The 25,114-nt window shown below is 45.9% G+C and overlaps 1 protein-coding gene across 1 annotated transcript in view; it reads right to left on the reverse strand.

Annotated features, from left to right (window-relative positions):
* The window catches only part of LOC137270140 (presenilin-associated rhomboid-like protein, mitochondrial), a gene marked incomplete at its 3' end in the record, with an annotated part of 66,048 nt that overhangs the window by 18,559 nt on the left and 22,375 nt on the right, over nucleotides 1–25,114 (reverse strand). Inside the window, exons 4-5 of the mRNA XM_067803932.1 lie at nucleotides 20,089–20,227; nucleotides 2,753–2,902 (exon numbers count right to left, since the gene is read on the reverse strand). Coding sequence (XP_067660033.1) covers nucleotides 2,753–2,902; nucleotides 20,089–20,227 — 289 coding nt within the window. The remainder of the gene's footprint in view (nucleotides 1–2,752; nucleotides 2,903–20,088; nucleotides 20,228–25,114) is intronic.

Genomic DNA, 25,114 nt, shown 5'->3' on the forward strand with positions numbered 1-25,114 from the left:
TCAACGGAGAGAATATTGTTTGTGGTGTCATGGCTTGAATGGTATTGCATCAATCTTTGGGAAATTCTGTTTGCAGAAATACTTGTTGCTGCCACAGTGCTCAAATCAGCTGATTACTCATGTAAATAGTCATTTGGCTGAGGTAGAATGAACTATGCACATATTTCATCAGTAATGAAGACACTGGTGTAGCCGTCAAATGATCATGATTGAATCTTCTACAGTCTCTGACACTTGGCCTTGTCAGTAATGTCACTGTATGGTCTGTCCCAGAGTTACACAATTGAACATGTGTATAGGTGGCTGAACAGAAGCGTGTGAAAAAACTTCACCACATAATATCGATGTAACAAGACTGTCTCCCTGGCTGTTGTGTCTGTTCTTCCATGTTTTATTCTTTATGGGAAATATTGCAGTTGCCATCATATACAGATTAGGTTTCCACGCTTCCTCAACGTTGTTACTGGCTGACTGTAGAAACCAGGCTCATTGAAGCACTGTAAAACCCTCATGAATAACCAAATTGTGTTGTAAAGCCCAAAAAGGTTACTGTAGAGTTGATATCTTCACGACTATACAACAATGACAGTCAGTCCAATCTTAGGCTGGTGACAACTGCCACGCTGTCCTCCACAAATACTCACCAGACCAGAAGCTCGGCGCCAGTTGCTATTGTATCAGGCCGGCAGTTTCAAATATCTTCAGGCCCTTGTGGCCATCAGTAAATCATCTATCCCCTTTTTTTTTTTGCTTTATGAACGTTATCCATCCATGTTATGATGCTTTGTTTCCCTTCCTCGAAGTTCAGTCCTTTGTGCATAGGAATATCTTTAACCAGTTTCTAGTCTCTCTGCACCATACGGTTTGCTACTGGATTTTGTAGAAACATTGTGAAACTGTATACAACGTAGTATAATTTGTTTTTATTGGTTTGACAAAATGGTTTGACCACTGAGTCTATTGACGTGGTTACCATTAGCGAATATTTCCGCAAGATGACATGCTTGAATATTGCTTACTCACCGTTGCCATGGTTGTATGCACGCCGTATGCATCACCTGGAAGCGAGCGTACACTAAATAGCATTTGGAAACTTTCGTGTACAAACCTTTTCGAGATAGAAAGTTCAAAAGGTATGTGCGGATGTCCACTTTCACGATTTGGTAGGCTTTGTTCTGATTGGTCAATCTCAAAGGCTACCTGATGCGACCTCCCATAAGGTTTTGTTAGACTCAGTGGTGGAGAGTAACGAAAAGTACTGAGGATAAGTTTACTTAGACTGCTGTTTGAGTTGAATTACATATCCTTCTCTCAACATCTGTAGGAACATCTTCTCAAGATTCTCCATTTCTCCCAGTAGTATGCCACACAGTTATGACTTAGCTCAACAATCTGGCCAGTTACAGGGTGAGAGGAGACCTTGTCACAAAAATTTCATGCCCACTGATGAAGATGCGAGGTAGTCTGACATAAATTCTAGCTTGTGATCTAGGAAGAGGTAATTGTTGTCGTGTCTAGATCTTGTTATTTATCTCCTCACTATAGCTTTAGCTGGATCCATGTAGTGTAAGGAAAATTTCTTCCCATTAAATGCCAGCATATGTAATCAGGGTTAGGGTTAGGGTTAGGGCCAGCATATGTAATCCTTGAGAATTTGTAGCATTCGCAAATGCTGATTTGCGGTCAGATGGGACCTCAGCATAATTGGTGGTGTTGACAGTGTGTCTGAGTTCTTGTCAACTATGCAATATGTCTATGCTGGGTTGGAGAAAACCAAAACGCAAACTCAGCAATAAATGCATCATCAACTTCACAAAACAAAATATGAAAGAAACCTTTTGTGTGATTGAGATAAGCAGAGGTCCTCTAGCATGAAACGTAGATATTTAAAGTGTATAAAATGCAATTTGAAACTACAGGCGCTTCTTAAAGTGACACCCCATGACGTTTACTGACACAGCTTCCTTTGGAGACACTACCCACCCTGACTTTCAGATGACGTTCTAATATTTCCACTTATTAATGCATGATGCCCAGGGTTCAGCTGAAATATTGAATGGTCACACAAGTGTCAGTTCTTAATTTATTGTAAACAGTGCCAACTTGAATGTTTGGACAAAATGTTGAGTGTCCTAAAAGGAGTTCATGGACACTGATGTTGCAGGCGAAGAGGGACGTTGAGATGAGTGTTTCCTTTGACATTGAAGATTTTGATGAATGTTTTTGTGAGCTTGAGTTTGCGAACCTTGCAGAGGTGGACATCACTGTCTTCTGAGAAGATGTTAAGATGATTTGTGATTAAAGAATCTACTGCCCGGTTGATCTACTGCCATTAATGTTTTCTCAAATGATGTAGATTCATTGATCCACCGGGCGTTGATGCTTTCTTGGACCATGTACACAATCTCTTCCTAAATGTCCTCTGCAGCTCAGATTCTTCTCTAAGAGGGGACGTCCTCTGTAAATGTCTCTGTAAGAGTGACAGATGGGAGAAACCCTGGAGGTAACCTCAAAAGATAGCTGAAACAACTCATATCCCGATGCTTGACAGGCACCCTGTCAGCAGCTGACCCTGCTATCTTTTTCTCCATTTCCTTGTGTAAACATCCTGATAAATAGTCTTTACATTCAACTGGCGATTAAATGTGCACAATATTTACAATGTAATTCTAAGGAGCATGAATGTATGACACAAATATAACACAACACTTACCTGCTTTCAGGTAGACAGCTGACCATTAACAACACTTACCTGCACTCAGGTAGACAGCTGAAAGTTGCTCCTTCCCAAATAGGTCAAGCGAGATGGATGAAAATGACCACAGGACATACATGTTGGCGGCCAGATGCAGGAAACTAAAGTGACTGAATGCGCTCAGTACCATGGAGGGAAGGGGTCTACCTGAAACAATACACTCAGTATCATAGAGGGAAGGGGTCTACCTGAAACAATACACTCCGTATCATAGAGAGAAGGGGTCTACCTGAAACAATACACTCAGTACCATAGAAAGAAGGGGTCTACCTAAAACATTACACTCAGTACCATAGAGAGAAGGGGTCTACATGAAACAACACACTCAGTACTATAGAGAGAAGGGGTCTACCTGAAACAATACACTCAGTACCATGGAGAGAAGATGTCTACCTGAAACAATACACTCAGTACCATGGGGGGAAGGGGTCTACCTGAGACAACACACTCAGTACCATGGAGGGAAGGGGTCTACCTGAGACAACACACTTATACCTTGGAGGGAAGGAATCTACCTGAAACAATACACTCAGTACCATGGAGGGAAGGGGTCTACCTGAAAGAATACACTCAGTATCATAGAGAGAAGGGGTCTACCTGAAACCGTACACTCAGTACCATGGAGAGAAGGGGTCTACCTGAAACCATACACTCAGTACCATGGAGGGAAGGGGTCTACCTGAAAAAACACACTCATTACCATGGAGGGAAGGGGTCTACCTGAAACAATACACTCAGTATCATAGAGTGAAGGGGTCTACCTGAAACAATACACTCAGTATCATGGCGGGAAGGGGTCTACCTGAAACAATACACTCAGTACCATGGAGAGAAGGGGTCTACCTGAAACAATACACTCGGTATCATAGAGTGAAGGGGTCTACCTGAAACAATACGCTCAGTACCATGGAGCGAAGGGGTCTACCTGAAACAATACACTCAGTATCATAGAGTGAAGGGGTCTACCTGAAACAATACACTCAGTATCATGGCGGGAAGGGGTCTACCTGAAACAATACACTCAGTACCATGGAGAGAAGGGGTCTACCTGAAACAATACACTCGGTATCATAGAGTGAAGGGGTCTACCTGAAACAATACGCTCAGTACCATGGAGCGAAGGGGTCTACCTGAAACAATACACTCAGTATCATAGAGTGAAGGGGTCTACCTGAAACAATACACTCAGTATCATAGAGTAAAGGGGGTCTACCTGAAACAATACACTCAGTATCATGGCGGGAAGGGGTCTACCTGAAATTGTACACTCAGTACCATGGAGACAAGGGGTCTACCTGAAACCATACACTCAGAACCATGGAGGGAAGGGGTCTACCTGAAAAAACACACTCAGTACCATGGAGCGAAGGGGTCTACCTGAAACAATACACTCAGTATCATAGAGTGAAGGGGTCTACCTGAAACAATACACTCAGTACCATAGAGTGAAGGGGTCTACCTGAAACAATACACTCAGTACCATGGAGAGAAGGGGTCTACCTGAAACAATACACTCAGTACTATAGAGAGAAGGGGTCTACCTGAAACAATACACTCAGTATCATGGAGGGAAGGGGTGTACCTCAAACAATACACACATTACCATGGAGCGAAGGGGTGTACCTGAAACAATACACTCAGTATCATGGAGGGAAGGGGTCTACCTGAAACAATACACTCAGTATCATAGAGTGAAGGGGGTCTACCTGAAACAATACACTCAGTATCATGGCAGGAAGGGGTCTACCTGAAACAATACACTCAGTATCATAGAGTGAAGGGGTCTACCTGAAACAATACACTCAGTACAATGGAGCGAAGGGGTGTACCTGAAACAATACACTCAGGATCATGGAGGGAAGGGGTCTACCTGAAACAATACACTTAGTATCATGGCGGGAAGGGGTCTAACTGAAACAATACACTCAGTACCATGGAGAGAAGGGGTCTGCCTGAAACAATACACTCAGTATCATAGAGTGAAGGGGTCTACCTGAAACAATACACTCAGCACCATAGAGAGAAGGGGTCTACCTGAAACAATACACTCAGTACCATGGAGAGAAGGGGTCTACCTGAAACAAAACACTCAGTACTATAGAGAGAAGGAGTCTACCTGAAACAATACACTCAGTATCATGGAGGGAAGGGGTCTACCTGAAACAATACACTCAGTATCATGGCGGGAAGGGGTCTACCTGAAACAATACACTCAGTATCATGGCGGGAAGGGGTCTACCTAAAACAAAACACTCAGTATCATAGAGTGAAGGGGGTCTAACTGAAACAATACACTGAGTATCATGGCGGGAAGGGGTCCACCTGAAACAATACACTCAGTATCACAGAGTGAAGGGGGTCTACCTGAAACAATACACTCAGTATCATAGAGTGAAGGGGGTCTACCTCAAACAATACACTCAGTATCATGGCGGGAAGGGGTCTACCTGAAACAATACACTCAGTACCATGGAGGGAAGGGGTCTACCTGAAACAACACACTGAGTATCATAGAGTGAAGGGGGTCTACCTGAAACAATACACTCAGTATCATGGCGGGAAGGGGTCCACCTGAAACAATACACTCAGTATCACAGAGTGAAGGGGGTCTACCTGAAACAATACACTCAGTATCATGGAGTAAAGGGGGTCTACCTAAAAAAATACACTCAGTATCATGGCGGGAAGGGGTCTACCTAAAACAAAACACTCAGTATCATAGAGTGAAGGGGGTCTACCTGAAACAATACACTCAGTATCATGGCGGGAAGGGGTCCACCTGAAACAATACGCTCAGTATCACAGAGTGAAGGGGGTCTACCTGAAACAATACACTCACTACCATGGAGTGAAGGGGTCTACCTGAAACAATACACTCAGTACCATGGAGTGAAGGGGTCTACCTGAAACAATACACTCAGTACCATGGAGGGAAGGGGTCTACCTGAAACAATACACTCAGTATCATGGCGGGAAGGGGTCTATCTGAAAGAACACACTCAGTATCATAGAGTGAAGGGGTCTACCTGACACAATACACTCAGTACCATGGAGGGAAGGGGTCTACCTGAAACAATACACTCAGTATCATGGAGCGAAGGGGTCTACCTGAAACAATACACTCAGTATCATAGAGTGAAGGGGGTCTACTTTAAACAATACACTCAGTATCATGGCGGGAAGGGGTCTACCTGAAACAATACACTCAGTAACATGGAGGGAAGGGGTCTACCTGAAACAACACACTCAGTATCATAGAGTGAAGGGGGTCTACCTGAAACAATACACTCAGTATCATGGTGGGAAGGGGTCTACCTGAAACAACACACTCAGTACCATGGAGGGAAGGGGTCTACCTGAAACAATACACTCAGTATCATAGAGTGAAGGGGGTCTACCTGAAACAATACACTCAGTATCATGGCGGGAAGGGGTCTACCTGAAACAATACACTCATTACCATGGAGGGAAGGTGTCTACCTGAAACAATACACTCAGTATCATAGAGTGAAGGGGGTCTACCTGAAACAATACACTCAGTATCATAGAGTGAAGGGGGTCTACCTGAAACAATACACTCAGTACCATGGAGCGAAGGGGTCTACCTGAAACAATACACTCAGTATCATGGCGGGAAGGGGTCTACCTGAAACAATACACTCAGTATCATGGCGGGAAGGGGTCTACCTGAAACAATACACTCAGTAGAATTGAGGGAAGGGGTCTACCTGAAACAATACACTCAGTATCATAGAGTGAAGGGGGTCTACCTGAAACAACACACTCAGTATCATAGAGTGAAAGGGTCTACCTGAAACAATACACTCAGTATCATGGCGGGAAGGGGTCTACCTGAAACAATACACTCAGTATCATAGAGTGAAGGGGGTCTACCTGAAACAATACACTCAGTATCATGGAGTAAAGGGGATCTACCTGAAAAAATACACTCAGTATCATGGCGGGAACGGGTCTACCTGAAACAATACACTCAGTACCATGGAGGGAAGGGGTCTACCTGAAACAATACACTCAGTACCATGGAGGGAAGGGGTCTACCTGAAACAATACACTCAGTATCATAGAGTGAAGGGGGTCTACCTGAAACAATACACTCAGTATCATGGCGGGAAGGGGTCTACCTAAAACAAAACACTCAGTATCATTGAGTGAAGGGGGTCTAACTGAAACAATACACTGAGTATCATGGCGGGAAGGGGTCCACCTGAAACAATACACTCAGTATCACAGAGTGAAGGGGGTCTACCTGAAACAATACACTCAGTATCATAGAGTGAAGGGGGTCTACCTCAAACAATACACTCAGTATCATGGCGGGAAGGGGTCTACCTGAAACAATACACTCAGTATCACAGAGTGAAGGGGGTCTACCTGAAACAATACACTGAGTATCATAGAGTGAAGGGGGTCTACCTGAAACAATACACTCAGTATCATGGCGGGAAGGGGTCCACCTGAAACAATACACTCAGTATCACAGAGTGAAGGGGGTCTACCTGAAACAATACACTCAGTATCATGGAGTAAAGGGGGTCTACCTGAAAAAATACACTCAGTATCATGGCGGGAAGGGGTCTACCTAAAACAAAACACTCAGTATCATAGAGTGAAGGGGGTCTACCTGAAACAATACACTCAGTATCATGGCGGGAAGGGGTCCACCTGAAACAATACGCTCAGCATCACAGAGTGAAGGGGGTCTACCTGAAACAATACACTCAGTATCATAGAGTGAAGGGGGTCTACCTGAAACAATACACTCAGTATCATGGCGGGAAGGGGTCTACCTGAAACAATACACTCATTACCATGGAGGGAAGGTGTCTACCTGAAACAATACACTCAGTATCATAGAGTGAAGGGGGTCTACCTGAAACAATACACTCAGTATCATAGAGTGAAGGGGGTCTACCTGAAACAATACACTCAGTACCATGGAGCGAAGGGGTCTACCTGAAACAATACACTCAGTATCATGGCGGGAAGGGGTCTACCTGAAACAATACACTCAGTATCATGGCGGGAAGGGGTCTACCTGAAACAATACACTCAGTAGAATTGAGGGAAGGGGTCTACCTGAAACAATACACTCAGTATCATAGAGTGAAGGGGGTCTACCTGAAACAACACACTCAGTATCATAGAGTGAAAGGGTCTACCTGAAACAATACACTCAGTATCATGGCGGGAAGGGGTCTACCTGAAACAATACACTCAGTATCATAGAGTGAAGGGGGTCTACCTGAAACAATACACTCAGTATCATGGAGTAAAGGGGATCTACCTGAAAAAATACACTCAGTATCATGGCGGGAACGGGTCTAAATGAAACAATACACTCAGTACCATGGAGGGAAGGGGTCTACCTGAAACAATACACTCAGTACCATGGAGGGAAGGGGTCTACCTGAAATAATACACTCAGTATCATAGAGTGAAGGGGGTCTACCTGAAACAATACACTCAGTATCATGGCGGGAAGGGGTCTACCTAAAACAAAACACTCAGTATCATTGAGTGAAGGGGGTCTAACTGAAACAATACACTGAGTATCATGGCGGGAAGGGGTCCACCTGAAACAATACACTCAGTATCACAGAGTGAAGGGGGTCTACCTGAAACAATACACTCAGTATCATAGAGTGAAGGGGGTCTACCTCAAACAATACACTCAGTATCATGGCGGGAAGGGGTCTACCTGAAACAATACACTCAGTATCACAGAGTGAAGGGGGTCTACCTGAAACAATACACTGAGTATCATAGAGTGAAGGGGGTCTACCTGAAACAATACACTCAGTATCATGGCGGGAAGGGGTCCACCTGAAACAATACACTCAGTATCACAGAGTGAAGGGGGTCTACCTGAAACAATACACTCAGTATCATGGAGTAAAGGGGGTCTACCTGAAAAAATACACTCAGTATCATGGCGGGAAGGGGTCTACCTAAAACAAAACACTCAGTATCATAGAGTGAAGGGGGTCTACCTGAAACAATACACTCAGTATCATGGCGGGAAGGGGTCCACCTGAAACAATACGCTCAGCATCACAGAGTGAAGGGGGTCTACCTGAAACAATACACTCAGTATCATAGAGTGAAGGGGGTCTACCTGAAACAATACACTCAGTATCATAGAGTGAAGGGGGTCTACCTGAAACAAAATACTCAGTATCATAGAGAGAAGGGGTCTACCTGAAAAAATACACTCAGTACTATGGAGTGAAGGGGTCTACCTGAAACAAGACACTCAGTACCATGGAGCGAAGGGGTCTAAATGAAACAATACACTCAGTACCATGGAGTGAAGGGGTCTACCTGAAACAATACACTCAGTACCATGGAGAGAAGGGGTCTACCTGAAACAATACACTCAGTACCATGGAGGGAAGGGGTCTACCTGAAACAATACACTCAGTATCATGGCGGGAAGGGGTCTATCTGAAAGAACACACTCAGTATCATAGAGTGAAGGGGTCTACCTGACACAATACACTCAGTACCATGGAGGGAAGGGGTCTACCTGAAACAATACACTCAGTATCATGGAGCGAAGGGGTCTACCTGAAACAATACACTCAGTATCATAGAGTGAAGGGGGTCTACCTGAAACAATACACTCAGTATCATGGCGGGAAGGGGTCTACCTGAAACAATACACTCAGTATCATGGCGGGAAGGGGTCCACCTGAAACAATACACTCAGTATCACAGAGTGAAGGGGGTCTACCTGAAACAATACACTCAGTATCATGGAGTAAAGGGGGTCTACCTGAAAAAATACACTCAGTATCATGGCGGGAAGGGGTCTACCTAAAACAAAACACTCAGTATCATAGAGTGAAGGGGGTCTACCTGAAACAATACACTCAGTATCATGGCGGGAAGGGGTCCACCTGAAACAATACGCTCAGCATCACAGAGTGAAGGGGGTCTACCTGAAACAATACACTCAGTATCATAGAGTGAAGGGGGTCTACCTGAAACAATACACTCAGTATCATGGCGGGAAGGGGTCTACCTGAAACAATACACTCATTACCATGGAGGGAAGGTGTCTACCTGAAACAATACACTCAGTATCATAGAGTGAAGGGGGTCTACCTGAAACAATACACTCAGTATCATAGAGTGAAGGGGGTCTACCTGAAACAATACACTCAGTACCATGGAGCGAAGGGGTCTACCTGAAACAATACACTCAGTATCATGGCGGGAAGGGGTCTACCTGAAACAATACACTCAGTATCATGGCGGGAAGGGGTCTACCTGAAACAATACACTCAGTAGAATTGAGGGAAGGGGTCTACCTGAAACAATACACTCAGTATCATAGAGTGAAGGGGGTCTACCTGAAACAACACACTCAGTATCATAGAGTGAAAGGGTCTACCTGAAACAATACACTCAGTATCATGGCGGGAAGGGGTCTACCTGAAACAATACACTCAGTATCATAGAGTGAAGGGGGTCTACCTGAAACAATACACTCAGTATCATGGAGTAAAGGGGATCTACCTGAAAAAATACACTCAGTATCATGGCGGGAACGGGTCTACCTGAAACAATACACTCAGTACCATGGAGGGAAGGGGTCTACCTGAAACAATACACTCAGTACCATGGAGGGAAGGGGTCTACCTGAAACAATACACTCAGTATCATAGAGTGAAGGGGGTCTACCTGAAACAATACACTCAGTATCATGGCGGGAAGGGGTCTACCTAAAACAAAACACTCAGTATCATTGAGTGAAGGGGGTCTAACTGAAACAATACACTGAGTATCATGGCGGGAAGGGGTCCACCTGAAACAATACACTCAGTATCACAGAGTGAAGGGGGTCTACCTGAAACAATACACTCAGTATCATAGAGTGAAGGGGGTCTACCTCAAACAATACACTCAGTATCATGGCGGGAAGGGGTCTACCTGAAACAATACACTCAGTATCACAGAGTGAAGGGGGTCTACCTGAAACAATACACTGAGTATCATAGAGTGAAGGGGGTCTACCTGAAACAATACACTCAGTATCATGGCGGGAAGGGGTCCACCTGAAACAATACACTCAGTATCACAGAGTGAAGGGGGTCTACCTGAAACAATACACTCAGTATCATGGAGTAAAGGGGGTCTACCTGAAAAAATACACTCAGTATCATGGCGGGAAGGGGTCTACCTAAAACAAAACACTCAGTATCATAGAGTGAAGGGGGTCTACCTGAAACAATACACTCAGTATCATGGCGGGAAGGGGTCCACCTGAAACAATACGCTCAGCATCACAGAGTGAAGGGGGTCTACCTGAAACAATACACTCAGTATCATAGAGTGAAGGGGGTCTACCTGAAACAATACACTCAGTATCATAGAGTGAAGGGGGTCTACCTGAAACAATATACTCAGTATCATAGACAGAAGGGGTCTACCTGAAAAAATACACTCAGTACTATGGAGTGAAGGGGTCTACCTGAAACAAGACACTCAGTACCATGGAGCGAAGGGGTCTACCTGAAACAAAACACTCAGTACCATGGAGTGAAGGGGTCTACCTGAAACAATACACTCAGTACCATGGAGAGAAGGGGTCTACCTGAAACAATACACTCAGTACCATGGAGGGAAGGGGTCTACCTGAAACAATACACTCAGTATCATGGCGGGAAGGGGTCTATCTGAAAGAACACACTCAGTATCATAGAGTGAAGGGGTCTACCTGACACAATACACTCAGTACCATGGAGGGAAGGGGTCTACCTGAAACAATACACTCAGTATCATGGAGCGAAGGGGTCTACCTGAAACAATACACTCAGTATCATAGAGTGAAGGGGGTCTACCTGAAACAATACACTCAGTATCATGGCGGGAAGGGGTCTACCTGAAACAATACACTCAGTACCATGGAGGGAAGGGGTCTACCTGAAACAACACACTCAGTATCATAGAGTGAAGGGGGACTACCTGAAACAATACACTCAGTATCATGGCGGGAAGGGGTCTACCTGAAACAATACACTCATTACCATGGAGGGAAGGTGTCTACCTGAAACAATACACTCAGTATCATAGAGTGAAGGGGGTCTACCTGAAACAATACACTCAGTATCATAGAGTGAAGGGGGTCTACCTGAAACAATACACTCAGTACCATGGAGCGAAGGGGTCTACCTGAAACAATACACTCAGTATCATGGCGGGAAGGGGTCTACCTGAAACAATACACTCAGTATCATGGCGGGAAGGGGTCTACCTGAAACAATACACTCAGTAGAATTGAGGGAAGGGGTCTACCTGAAACAATACACTCAGTATCATAGAGTGAAGGGGGTCTACCTGAAACAACACACTCAGTATCATAGAGTGAAGGGGGTCTACCTGAAACAATACACTCAGTATCATGGCGGGAAGGGGTCTACCTGAAACAATACACTCAGTATCATAGAGTGAAGGGGGTCTACCTGAAACAATACACTCAGTATCATGGAGTAAAGGGGGTCTACCTGAAAAAATACACTCAGTATCATGGCGGGAAGGGGTCTACCTGAAACAATACACTCAGTACCATGGAGGGAAGGGGTCTACCTGAAACAATACACTCAGTACCATGGAGGGAAGGGGTCTACCTGAAACAATACACTCAGTATCATAGAGTGAAGGGGGTCTACCTGAAACAATACACTCAGTATCATGGCGGGAAGGGGTCTACCTGAAACAATACACTCAGTAGAATTGAGGGAAGGGGTCTACCTGAAACAATACACTCAGTATCATAGAGTGAAGGGGGTCTACCTGAAACAACACACTCAGTATCATAGAGTGAAGGGGGTCTACCTGAAACAATACACTCAGTATCATGGCGGGAAGGGGTCTACCTGAAACAATACACTCAGTATCATAGAGTGAAGGGGGTCTACCTGAAACAATACACTCAGTATCATGGAGTAAAGGGGGTCTACCTGAAAAAATACACTCAGTATCATGGCGGGAAGGGGTCTACCTGAAACAATACACTCAGTACCATGGAGGGAAGGGGTCTACCTGAAACAATACACTCAGTACCATGGAGGGAAGGGGTCTACCTGAAACAATACACTCAGTATCATAGAGTGAAGGGGGTCTACCTGAAACAATACACTCAGTATCATGGCGGGAAGGGGTCCACCTGAAACAATACACTCAGTATCACAGAGTGAAGGGGGTCCACCTGAAACAAAACACTCAGTATCATGGAGTAAAGGGGGTCTACCTGAAAAAATACACTCAGTATCATGGCGGGAAGGGGTCTACCTAAAACAAAACACTCAGTATCATAGAGTGAAGGGGGTCTAACTGAAACAATACACTCAGTATCATGGCGGGAAGGGGTCCACCTGAAACAATACACTCAGTATCACAGAGTGAAGGGGGTCTACCTGAAACAATACACTCAGTATCATAGAGTGAAGGGGGTCTACCTGAAACAATACACTCAGTATCATAGAGTGAAGGGGGTCTACCTGAAACAATACACTCAGCATCATAGAGACAAGGGGTCTACCTGAAAAAATACACTCAGTACCATGGAGTGAAGGGGTCTACCTGAAACAATACACTCAGTACCATGGAGCGAAGGGGTCTACCTGAAACAATACACTCAGTACCATGGAGTGAAGGGGTCTACCTGAAACCATACACTCAGTACCATGGAGAGAAGGGTTCTACCTGAAACAATACACTCAGTACCATGGAGGGAAGGGGTCTACCTGAAACAATACACTCAGTATCATGGCGGGAAGGGGTCTATCTGAAAGAACACACTCAGTATCATAGAGTGAAGGGGTCTACCTGACACAATACACTCAGTACCATGGAGGGAAGGGGTCTACCTGAAACAATACACTCAGTATCATGGAGCGAAGGGGTCTACCTGAAACAATACACTCAGTATCATAGAGTGAAGGGGGTCTACTTTAAACAATACACTCAGTATCATGGCGGAAAGGGGTCTACCTGAAACAATACACTCAGTACCATGGAGGGAAGGGGTCTACCTGAAACAACACACTCAGTATCATAGAGTGAAGGGGGTCTACCTGAAACAATACACTCAGTATCATGGCGGGAAGGGGTCTACCTGAAACAACACACTCAGTACCATGGAGGGAAGGGGTCTACCTGAAACAATACACTCAGTATCATAGAGTGAAGGGGGTCTACCTGAAACAATACACTCAGTATCATGGCGGGAAGGGGTCTACCTGAAACAATACACTCAGTACCATGGAGGGAAGGTGTCTACCTGAAACAATACACTGAGTATCATAGAGTGAAGGGGGTCTACCTGAAACAATACACTCAGTATCATGGCGGGAAGGGGTCTACCTGAAACAATACACTCAGTATCATTGAGAGAAGGGGTCTAACTGAAACAATACACTCAGAACCATAGAGAGAAGGGGTCTACCTGAAACAATACACTCAGTATCATGGCGGGAAGGGGTCTACCTGAAACAATACACTCAGTATCATGGCGGGAAGGGGTCTACCTGAAACAATACACTCAGTAGAATTGAGGGAAGGGGTCTACCTGAAACAATACACTCAGTATCATAGAGTGAAGGGGGTCTACCTGAAACAATACACTCAGTATCATAGAGTGAAGTGAGTCTACCTGAAACAATACACTCAGTATCATGGCGGGAAGGGGTCTACCTGAAACAATACACTCAGTATCATGGCGGGAAGGGGTCTACCTGAAACAATACACTCAGTAGAATTGAGGGAAGGGGTCTACCTGAAACAATACACTCAGTATCATAGAGTGAAGGGGGTCTACCTGAAACAATACACTCAGTATCATAGAGTGAAGGGGGTCTACCTGAAACAATACACTCAGTACCATGGAGCGAAGGGGTCTACCTGAAAGAATACACTCAGTATCATAGAGGGAAGGGGTCTACCTGAAACAATACACTCAGTATCATACAGTGAAGGGGGTCTACCTGAAACAATACACTCAGTACCATGGAGCGAAGGGGTCTACCTGAAAGAATACACTCAGTATCATAGAGGGAAGGGGTCTACCTGAAACAATACACTCAGTATCATGGCGGGAAGGGGTCTACCTGAAACAATACACTTAGTAGAATTGAGGGAAGGGGTCTACCTGAAAGAATACACTCAGTATCATAGAGTGAAGGGGGTCTACCTGAAACAATACACTCAGTACCATGGAGCGAAGGGTTCTACCTGAAACAATACACTCAGTATCATGGCGGGAAGGGGTCTACCTGAAACAATACACTCAGTATCATGGAGAGATAGGGTCTACCTGAAACAATACACTCAGTACTATAGAGAGAAGGGGTCTACCTGAAACCATACACTCAGTACCATGGAGAGAAGGGGTCTACCTGAAACAATACACTCAATACCATGGGGGAAAGAGGTCTACCTGAAAGAATACACTCAGTATCATAGGGACAAGGGGTCTACCTTAAACAACACACTCAGTATCATAGAGAGAAGGGTCTACCTGAAACAATACACTCAGTACCATGGAGGGAAGGGGTCTACCTGAAACAATACACTCAGTATCATTGAGAGAAGGGGTCTACCTGAAACAATACACTCAGTATCATGGCGGGAAGGGGTCTACCTGAAACAATACACTCAGTATCATAGAGAGAAAGGGTCTACCTGAAACAATACACTCAGTACTATAGAGAGAAGGGGTCTACCTGAAATCATACACTCAGTACGATGGAGAGAAGGGGTCTACCTGAAACAATACACTCAGTACCATGGAGGGAAGGGGTCTACCTTAAACAACACACTCAGTATCATAGAGAGAAGGGGTCTACCTGAAACAATACACTCAGTACCATGGAGGGAAGGGGTCTACCTGAAACAATACACTCAGTATCATTGAGAGAAGGGGTCTACCTGAAACAATACACTCAGTACCATGGAGGGAAGGGGTCTACCTGAATGAATACACTCAGTATCATAGAGAGAAGGGGTCTACGTGAAACAATACACTCAGTGCCATGGAGGGAAGGGGTCTACCTGAAACAATACACTCAGAACCATAGAGAGAAGGGGTCTACCTGAAACAATACACTCAGTATCATGGCGGGAAGGGGTCTACCTGAAACAATACACTCAGTAGAATTGAGGGAAGGGGTCTACCTGAAACAATACACTCAGTATCATAGAGTGAAGGGGGTCTACCTGAAACAACACACTCAGTATCATAGAGTGAAGGGGGTCTACCTGAAACAACACACTCAGTATCATAGAGTGAAGGGGGTCTACCTCAAACAATACACTCAGTATCATGGCGGCAAGGGGTCTACCTGAAACAATACACTCAGTATCATAGAGTGAAGGGGGTCTACCTGAAACAATACACTCAGTATCATAGAGTCAAGGGGGTCTACCTGAAACAATACACTCAGTACCATGGAGCGAAGGGGTCTACCTGAAACAATACACTCAGTATCATAGAGGGAAGGGGTCTACCTGAAAGAATACACTCAGTATCATAGAGAGAAGGGGTCTACCTGAAACCATACACTCAGTACCATGGAGAGAAGGGGTCTACCTGAAACAATACACTGAGTACCATGGGGGAAAGAGGTCTACCTGAAACAATACACTCAGTATCATAGGGACAAGGGGTCTACCTGAAACAATACACTCAGTACCATGGAGGGAAGGGGTCTACCTTAAACAACACACTCAGTATCACAGAGAGAAGGGGTCTACCTGAAACAATACACTCAGTACCATGGAGGGAAGGGGTCTACCTGAAACAATACACTCAGTATCATTGAGAGAAGGGGTCTACCTGAAACAATGCACTCAGTACCATGGAGGGAAGGGGTCTACCTGAAAGAATACACTCAGTATCATAGAGAGAAGGGGTCTACCTGAAACAATACACTCAGTGCTATGGAGGGAAGGGGTCTACCTGAAACAATACACTCAGAACCATAGAGAGAAGGGGTCTACCTGAAACAATACACTCAGTATCATGGCGGGAAGGGGTCTACCTGAAACAATACACTCAGTATCATGGCGGGAAGGGGTCTACCTGAAACAATACACTCAGTAGAATTGAGGGAAGGGGTCTACCTGAAACAATACACTCAGTATCATAGAGTGAAGGGGGTCTACCTGAAACAATACACTCAGTATCATAGAGTGAAGGGGGTCTACCTGAAACAATACACTCAGTATCATGGCGGGAAGGGGTCTACCTGAAACAATACACTCAGTATCATAGAGTGAAGGGGGTCTACCTGAAACAATACACTCAGTATCATAGAGTGAAGGGGGTCTACCTGAAACAATACACTCAGTACCATGGAGCGAAGGGGTCTACCTGAAAGAATACACTCAGTATCATAGAGGGAAGGGGTCTACCTGAAACAATACACTCAGTATCATGGCGGGAAGGGGTCTACCTGAAACAATACACTCAGTAGAATTGAGGGAAGGGGTCTACCTGAAACAATACACTCAGTATCATAGAGTGAAGGGGGTCTACCTGAAACAATGCACTCAGTACCATGGAGCGAAGGGTTCTACCTGAAACAATACACTCAGTATCATGGCGGGAAGGGGTCTACCTGAAACAATACACTCAGTACTATAGAGAGGAGGGGTCTACCTGAAACCATACACTCAGTACCATGGAGAGAAGGGGTCTACCTGAAACAATACACTCAATACCATGGGGGAAAGAGGTCTACCTGAAAGAATACACTCAGTATCATAGGGACAAGGGGTCTACCTGAAACAATACACTCAGTACCATGGAGGGAAGGGGTCTACCTTAAACAACACACTCAGTATCATAGAGAGAAGGGGTCTACCTGAAACAATACACTCAGTACCATGGAGGGAAGGGGTCTACCTGAAACAATACACTCAGTATCATTGAGAGAAGGGGTCTACCTGAAACAATACACTCAGTATCATGGCGGGAAGGGGTCTACCTGAAACAATACACTCAGTATCATAGAGACAAAGGGTCTACCTGAAACAATACACTCAGTACTATAGAGAGAAGGGGTCTACCTGAAACCATACACTCAGTACGATGGAGAGAAGGGGTCTACCTGAAACAATACACTCAGTACCATGGGGGAAAGAGGTCTACCTGAAACAATACACTCAGTATGATAGGGACAAGGGGTCTACCTGAAACAATACACTCAGTACCATGGAGGGAAGGGGTCTACCTTAAACAACACACTCAGTATCATAGAGAGAAGGGGTCTACCTGAAACAATACACTCAGTATCATGGAGGGAAGGGGTCTACCTGAAACAATACACTCAGTATCATTGAGAGAAGGGGTCTACCTGAAACAATACACTCAGTACCATGGAGGGAAGGGGTCTACCTGAATGAATACACTCAGTATCATAGAGAGAAGGGGTCTACGTGAAACAATACACTCAGTGCCATGGAGGGAAGGGGTCTACCTGAAACAATACACTCAGAACCATAGAGAGAAGGGGTCTACCTGAAACAATACACTCAGTACCATAGGGAGAAGGGGTCTACCTGAAACCATACGCTCAGTACCATGGAGGGAAGGGGTCTACCTGAAACAACACACTCAGTACCATGGAGGGATGGGGTTTACCTGAAACATTACACTCAGTGCCATGGAGGGAAGGGGTTTATCTTAAACAATACGATCAGTACCCTGGGGGACAAGTAGTATGAAGGAAGAGTAATGGTGTACTTGAAACAATAGTTAGTAGGAAGGAAGGGAGTGTAATGGTGTACTTGAAACAACAGTTGGTAGGAAGGAAGTGTAATGGTGTACTTGAAACAATAGTTAGTTAGTAGGAATGAAGTGTAATGGTGTACTTGAAACAATAGTTAGTTAGTAGGAAGGAAGTGTAATGGTGTACTTGAAACAATAGTTAGTAGGAAGGGAGTGTAATGGTGTACTTGAAACAATAGTTAGTTAGTAGGAAGGGAGTGTAATGGTGTACTTGAAACAATAGTTAGTAGGAAGGAAGAGTAATGGTGTACTTGAAAGAATAGTTAGTAGGAAGGAAGGGAGTGTAATGGTGTACTTGAAACAATAGTTAGTAGGAAGGGAGTGTAATGGTGTACTTGAAAGAATAGTTTGTAGGAAGGGAGTGTAATGGTGTACTTGAAACAATAGTTAGTTAGTAGGAAGGTAGTGTAATGGTGTACTTGAAACAATAGTTAGTAGGAAGGAAGTGTAATGGTGTACTTGAAACAATAGTTAGTAGGAAGGGAGTGTAATGGTGTACTTGAAACAATAGCTAGTAGGAAGGAAGTGTAGTGGTGTACTTGAAACAATAGTTAGTAGGAAGGGAGTGTAATGGTGTACTTGAAACAATAGTTAGTTAGTAGGAAGGAAGTGTAATGGTGTACTTGAAACAATAGTTAGTAGGAAGGGAGTGTAATGGTGTACTTGAAACAATAGTTACTTAGTAGGAAGGGAGCGTAATGGTGTACTTGAAACAATAGTTAGTAGGAAGGAAGAGTAATGGTGTACTTGAAACAATAGTTAGTAGGAAGGGAGTGTAATGGTGTACTTGAAACAATAGTTAGTAAGAAGGGAGTGTAATGGTGTACTTGAAACAATAGTTAGTTAGTAGGAAGGGAGTGTAATGGTGTACTTGAAACAATAGCAGGAAGGAAGTGTAATGGTGTACTTGAAAAAATAGTTTGCAGGAAGGGAGTGTAATGGTGTAGTTGAAACAATAGTTAGTTAGTAGGAAGGGAGTGTAATGGTGTACTTGAAACAATAGTTAGTAGGAAGGGAGTGTAATGGTGTACTTGAAACAATAGCTAGTAGGAAGGGAATGTAATGGTGTACTTGAAACAATAGTTAGTAAGAAGGGAGTGTAATGGTGTACTTGAAACAATAGTTAGTTAGTAGGAAGGGAGTGTAATGGTGTACTTGAAACAATAGTTAGTAGGAAGGGAGCGTAATGGTGTACTTGAAACAATAGTTCGTTAGTAGGAAGGTAGTGTAATGGTGTACTTGAAACAATAGTTAGTAGGAAGGGAGCGGAATGGTGTACTTGAAACAATAGTTAGTAGGAAGGGGGTGTAATGGTGTACTTGAAACAACAGTTAGTAGGAAGGGAGTGGAATGGTGTACTTGAAACAACAGTTAGTAGGAAGGAAGTGTAATGGTGTACTTGAAACAATAGTTAGTTAGTTGGAAGGGAGCGTAATGGTGTACCTGAAACAATAGTTAGTTACTAGGAAGGGAGTGTAATGGTGTAGAGCGGTGGTCAACCTTAGTTTTGACAAACCTGGAGCAGAAGAAAAGTATTTCATCAGCACGGGAGTCAGAGATGGAATCCTCCAAAGTAAGAACACACCAATGTTGGATGCAACCACACCTAGAACAACCTTCTGACCAGGACTCAAGTTATTCCAGATAGAGTTGAGCTGAAACATAGAACACAGGATTATGGTTGAGAACAAGACAGGCTACAGACAACAGACTCAAATGGTGGTAGTGGTGGTTAGTAGTTGACACTGGTGGTGTTAGAGCGTGACACTGGTGGTGGTGGTGGTGGTGTTAGTGCGTGACACTGGTAGTGGCTGTGTTAGTGGGTGATACTGGTGATGGTGTTAGTGGGTGATACTGGTAGTGGCTGTGCTAGTGGGTGATACTGGTGATGGTGTTAGTGGGAGACACTGGTGGTGGTGGTGGTGTTAGAGCGTGACACTGGTAGTGGCTGTGTTAGTAGGTGATACTGGTGATGATGTTAGTGGGAGACACTGGTGATGGTGGTGTTAGTGGGAGACACTGGTAGTGGCTGTGTTAGTGGGTGATACTGGTGGTGGTGTTAGTGGGTGATACTGGTGGTGGTGTTAGTGGGAGACACTGGTGGTGGTGGTGTTAGTGGGTGACACTGGTGGTGGTGTTAGTGGGTGACACTGGTGGTGGTGGTGTTAGTGGGTGATACTGGTAGTGGCTGTGTTAGTGGGTGATACTGGTGGTGGTGTTAGTGGGAGACACTGGTGGTGGTGGTGCTAGTGGGTGACACTGGTGATGGTGCTAGTGGGAGACACTGGTGGTGGTGGTGGTGTTAGAGCGTGACACTGGTGGTGGTGGTGGTGTTATTGCGTGACACTGGTAGTGGCTGTGTTAGTAGGTGATACTGGTGATGATGTTAGTGGGAGACACTGGTGGTGGTGGTGCTAGTGGGTGACACTGGTGATGGTGTTAGTGGGAGACACTGGTGGTGGTGGTGGTGGTGGTGGTGTTAGAGCGTGACACTGGTAGTGGCTGTGTTAGTAGGTGATACTGGTGATGATGTTAGTGGGAGACACTGGTGATGGTGGTGTTAGTGGGAGACACTGGTAGTGGCTGTGTTAGTGGGTGATACTGGTGGTGGTGTTAGTGGGTGATACTGGTGGTGGTGTTAGTGGGAGACACTGGTGGTGGTGGTGCTAGTGGGTGACACTGGTGATGGTGCTAGTGGGAGACACTGGTGGTGGTGGTGTTAGTGGGTGATACTGGTAGTGGCTGTGTTAGTGGGTGATACTGGTGATGGTGTTAGTGGGAGACACTGGTGGTGGTGGTGTTAGTGGGTGACACTTGTGGTGTTACTGGCAGACACCGGTGGTGGTAGTGTTATTGAGTGACACTGGTGATGTTGGTGGTGTTAGTGGGAGACACTGGTGATGGTGGTGTTAGTGGGGGACACTGGTCATGGTGGTGGTGTTAGTGGGGGGCACTGGTAGTGGTGGTGGTGTTAGTGGGTGACATTGGTGGTGGTGTTGGTGTTGTTAGTGGGTGACACTACTGCTGTTGATGGTGGTGGTGTTGTGGTGTTAGTGGGGGACACTGGTGGTGTTGATAATGGTCATTTTAGTGGGGGACACTTTTGGTGTTGATTGTGGTGAAGTTAGTGAGTGACACTGGTAGTGGGTGTGGTGCGGTGGACTGTGTGGAGTCGATGATGCAGGTGGTCTATGTAGGATGGGTGTGGTGCGGTGGTATGTGTGGAGTAGATGATGCAGGTGGTCTATGTGGGATGGGTGTGGTGCGGTGGTATGTGTGGAGTAGATGTTGCGGGTGGTCTATGCAGGATGGGTGTGGTGTGGTGGTATGTGTGGAGTAGATGATGCGGGTGGTCTATGTAGGATGGGTGTGGGGCGGTGGTATGTGTGGAGTAGATGATTTGGGTGGTCTATGTAGGATGGGTGTGGTGTGGTGGTCTATGTGGGATGGGTGTGGTGCTGTGGTATGTATGGAGTAGATGTTGCGGGTGGTCTATGTGGGATGGGTGTGGTGCGGTGGTCTATGTGAGATGGGTGTGGTGCGGTGGTATGTGTGGAGTAGATGTTGCGGGTGGTCTATGTGGGATGGGTGTGGTGCGGTGGTATGTGTGGGATGGGTGTGGTTCGGTGGTATGTGTGGAGCAGATGTTGCGGGTGGTCTATGTGGGATGGGTGTGATGAGGTGGTATGTGTGGGATGGGTGTGGTGCGGTGGTATGTGTGGAGTAGATGTTGCGGGTGGTCTAAGTAGGATGGGTGTGGTGCGGTGGTATGTGTGGAGTAGATGTTGCGGGTGGTCTATGTAGGATGGGTGTGGTGCGGTGGTATGTGTGGAGTAGATGTTGCGGGTGGTCTATGAAGGATGGGTGTGGTGCGGTGGTCTATGTAGGATGGGTGTGGTTCGGTGGTATGTGTGGAGTAGATGTTGCGGGTGGTCTATGTAGGATGGGTGTGGTGCGGTGGTATGTGTGGAGTAGATGATGCGGGTGGTCTATGTAGGATGGGTGTGGTGCATTGGTATGTGTGGAGTAGATGATGCGGGTGGTCTATGTAGGATGGGTGTGGTGCGGTGGTATGTGTGGAGTAGATGCTGCGGGTGGTCTATGTGGGATGGGTGTGGTGCGGTGGTATGTATGGAGTCGATGATGCGCGTGGTCTATGTAGGATGGGTGTGGTGCGGTGGTATGTGTGGAGTAGATGTTGCGGGTGGTCTATGTAGGATGGGTGTGGTGCGGTGGTCTATGTGGGATGGGTGTGGTGCGGTGGTATGTGTGGAGTAGATGTTGCGGGTGGTCTGTGTGGGATGGGTGTGGTGCGGTGGTATGTATGGAGTCGATGATGCGGGTGGTCTATGTGGGATGGGTGTGGTGCGGTGGTATGTGTGGAGTAGATGTTGCGGGTGGTCTATGTGGGATGGGTGTGGTGCGGTGGTATGTATGGAGTCGATGATGCGGGTGGTCTATGTAGGATGGGTGTGATGCGGTGGTATGTATGGAGTCGATGATGCGGGTGGTCTATGTAGGATGGGTGTGGCGCGGTGGTATGTGTGGAGTCGATGATGCGGGTGGTCTATGTAGGATGGGTGTGGTGCGGTGGTATGTGTGGAGTCGATGATGCGGGTGGTCTATGTAGGATGGGTGTGGTGCGGTGGTATGTATGGAGTCGATGATGTGGGTGGTCTATGTAGGATGGGTGTGGTGCGGTGGTCTATGTGGTATGGGTGTGGCGTGACATCAGTTACAGTGATGGATGTGATGTTGATCCTGGTAGTGGGTGTGGTGTGACTAGCGTTCGAAATATCTGTTGGCCCGAAGGCCCAGTGCTGCCTGTTTTTGTCGGGCCAGCAGTTTCAAATTAGTTCAGGCCCTTAGGGCCTTAAGTAAATTATCTGTCAATTATTTTTCAACTGGAATGTTTCCCCTTTTCTCTTCTTAATTCATTAATGTTGGGGAATCATTGATGATCCATCATGTTATAAAAACATACAGTTTCACTTCCTGGTATTTCAACGCTTTGGTATAGGAATGTCAACACCAGTCTAACAAATAAAAACTCCACTGTGTGTCACAGGCTTCGTTTTATTTCATGGAAGCAGTGTGAAAATGTGTACAATGTAGTCTGTTTTGCTTTTGATTTGTGGGTGTGGAGTGATGGTGATGGATGTGAAGTTGATCCTGGTAGTGGGTGTGGTGTGATGGTGATGGATGTGATGTTGATCCTGGCAGTGGCTGTGCAGTGATGGTGATGGGTGTGAAGTTGATCCTGGCAGTGGCTGTGGAGTGATGGTGATGGATGTGATGTTGATCCTGGCAGTGGCTGTGGAGTGATGGTGATGGATGTGATGTCGATCCTGGTAGTGGCTGTGGAGTGATGGTGATGGATGTGATGTTGATCCTGGTAGTGGCTGTGGAGTGATGGTGACGGATGTGAAGTTGATCCTGGCAGTGGCTGTGGAGTGATGGTGGTGGATGTGATGTTGATCCTGGTAGCGGGTGTGGAGTGATGGTGATGGATGTGATGTTGATCCTGGTAGCGGGTGTGGAGTGATGGTGATGGATGTGATGTTGATCCTGGTAGCGGGTGTGGTGTGATGGTGATGGATGTGATGTTGATCCTGGTAGGGGGTGTGGAGTGATGGTGAAGGATGTGATGTTGATCCTGGAAGTGGCTGTGGAGTGATGGTGATGGATGTGATGTTGATCCTGGTAGCGGGTGTGGAGTGATGGTGATGGATGTGATGTTGATCCTGGTAGCGGGTGTGGTGTGATGGTGATGGATGTGATGTTGATCCTGGTAGGGGGTGTGGAGTGATGGTGAAGGATGTGATGTTGATCCTGGAAGTGGCCGTGGAGTGATGGTGATGGATGTGATGTTGATCCTGGTAGTGGCTGTGGAGTGATGGTGACGGATGTGAAGTTGATCCTGGCAGTGGCTGTGGAGTGATGGTGACGGATGTGAAGTTGATCCTGGCAGTGGCTGTGGAGTGATGGTGGTGGATGTGATGTTGATCCTGGTAGCGGGTGTGGAGTGATGGTGATGGATGTGATGTTGATCCTGGTAGCGGGTGTGGTGTGATGGTGATGGATGTGATGTTGATCCTGGTAGGGGGTGTGGAGTGATGGTGATGGATGTGATGTTGATCCTGGTAGCGGGTGTGGTGTGATGGTGATGGATGTGATGTTGATCCTGGCATTGGCTGAGGAGTGATGGTGATGGATGTGATGTTGATCCTGGTAGCGGGTGTGGAGTGATGGTGATGGATGTGATGTTGATCCTGGTAGGGTGTGTGGAGTGATGGTGATGGATGTGATGTTGATCCTGGTAGCGGGTGTGGAGTGATGGTGATGGATGTGACGTTGATCCTGGTAGGGGGTGTGGAGTGATGGTGATGGATGTGATGTTGATCCTGGTAGCGGGTGTGGTGTGATGGTGATGGATGTGATGTTGATCCTGGTAGCGGGTGTGGAGTGATGGTGATGGATGTGATGTTGATCCTGGTAGCGGGTGTGGTGTGATGGTGATGGATGTGATGTTGATCCTGGTA

The sequence above is a fragment of the Haliotis asinina genome, unplaced genomic scaffold (assembly GCF_037392515.1).
Source record: "Haliotis asinina isolate JCU_RB_2024 unplaced genomic scaffold, JCU_Hal_asi_v2 scaffold_50, whole genome shotgun sequence".
NCBI classification, from domain to species: Eukaryota; Metazoa; Mollusca; class Gastropoda; order Lepetellida; family Haliotidae; genus Haliotis; species Haliotis asinina.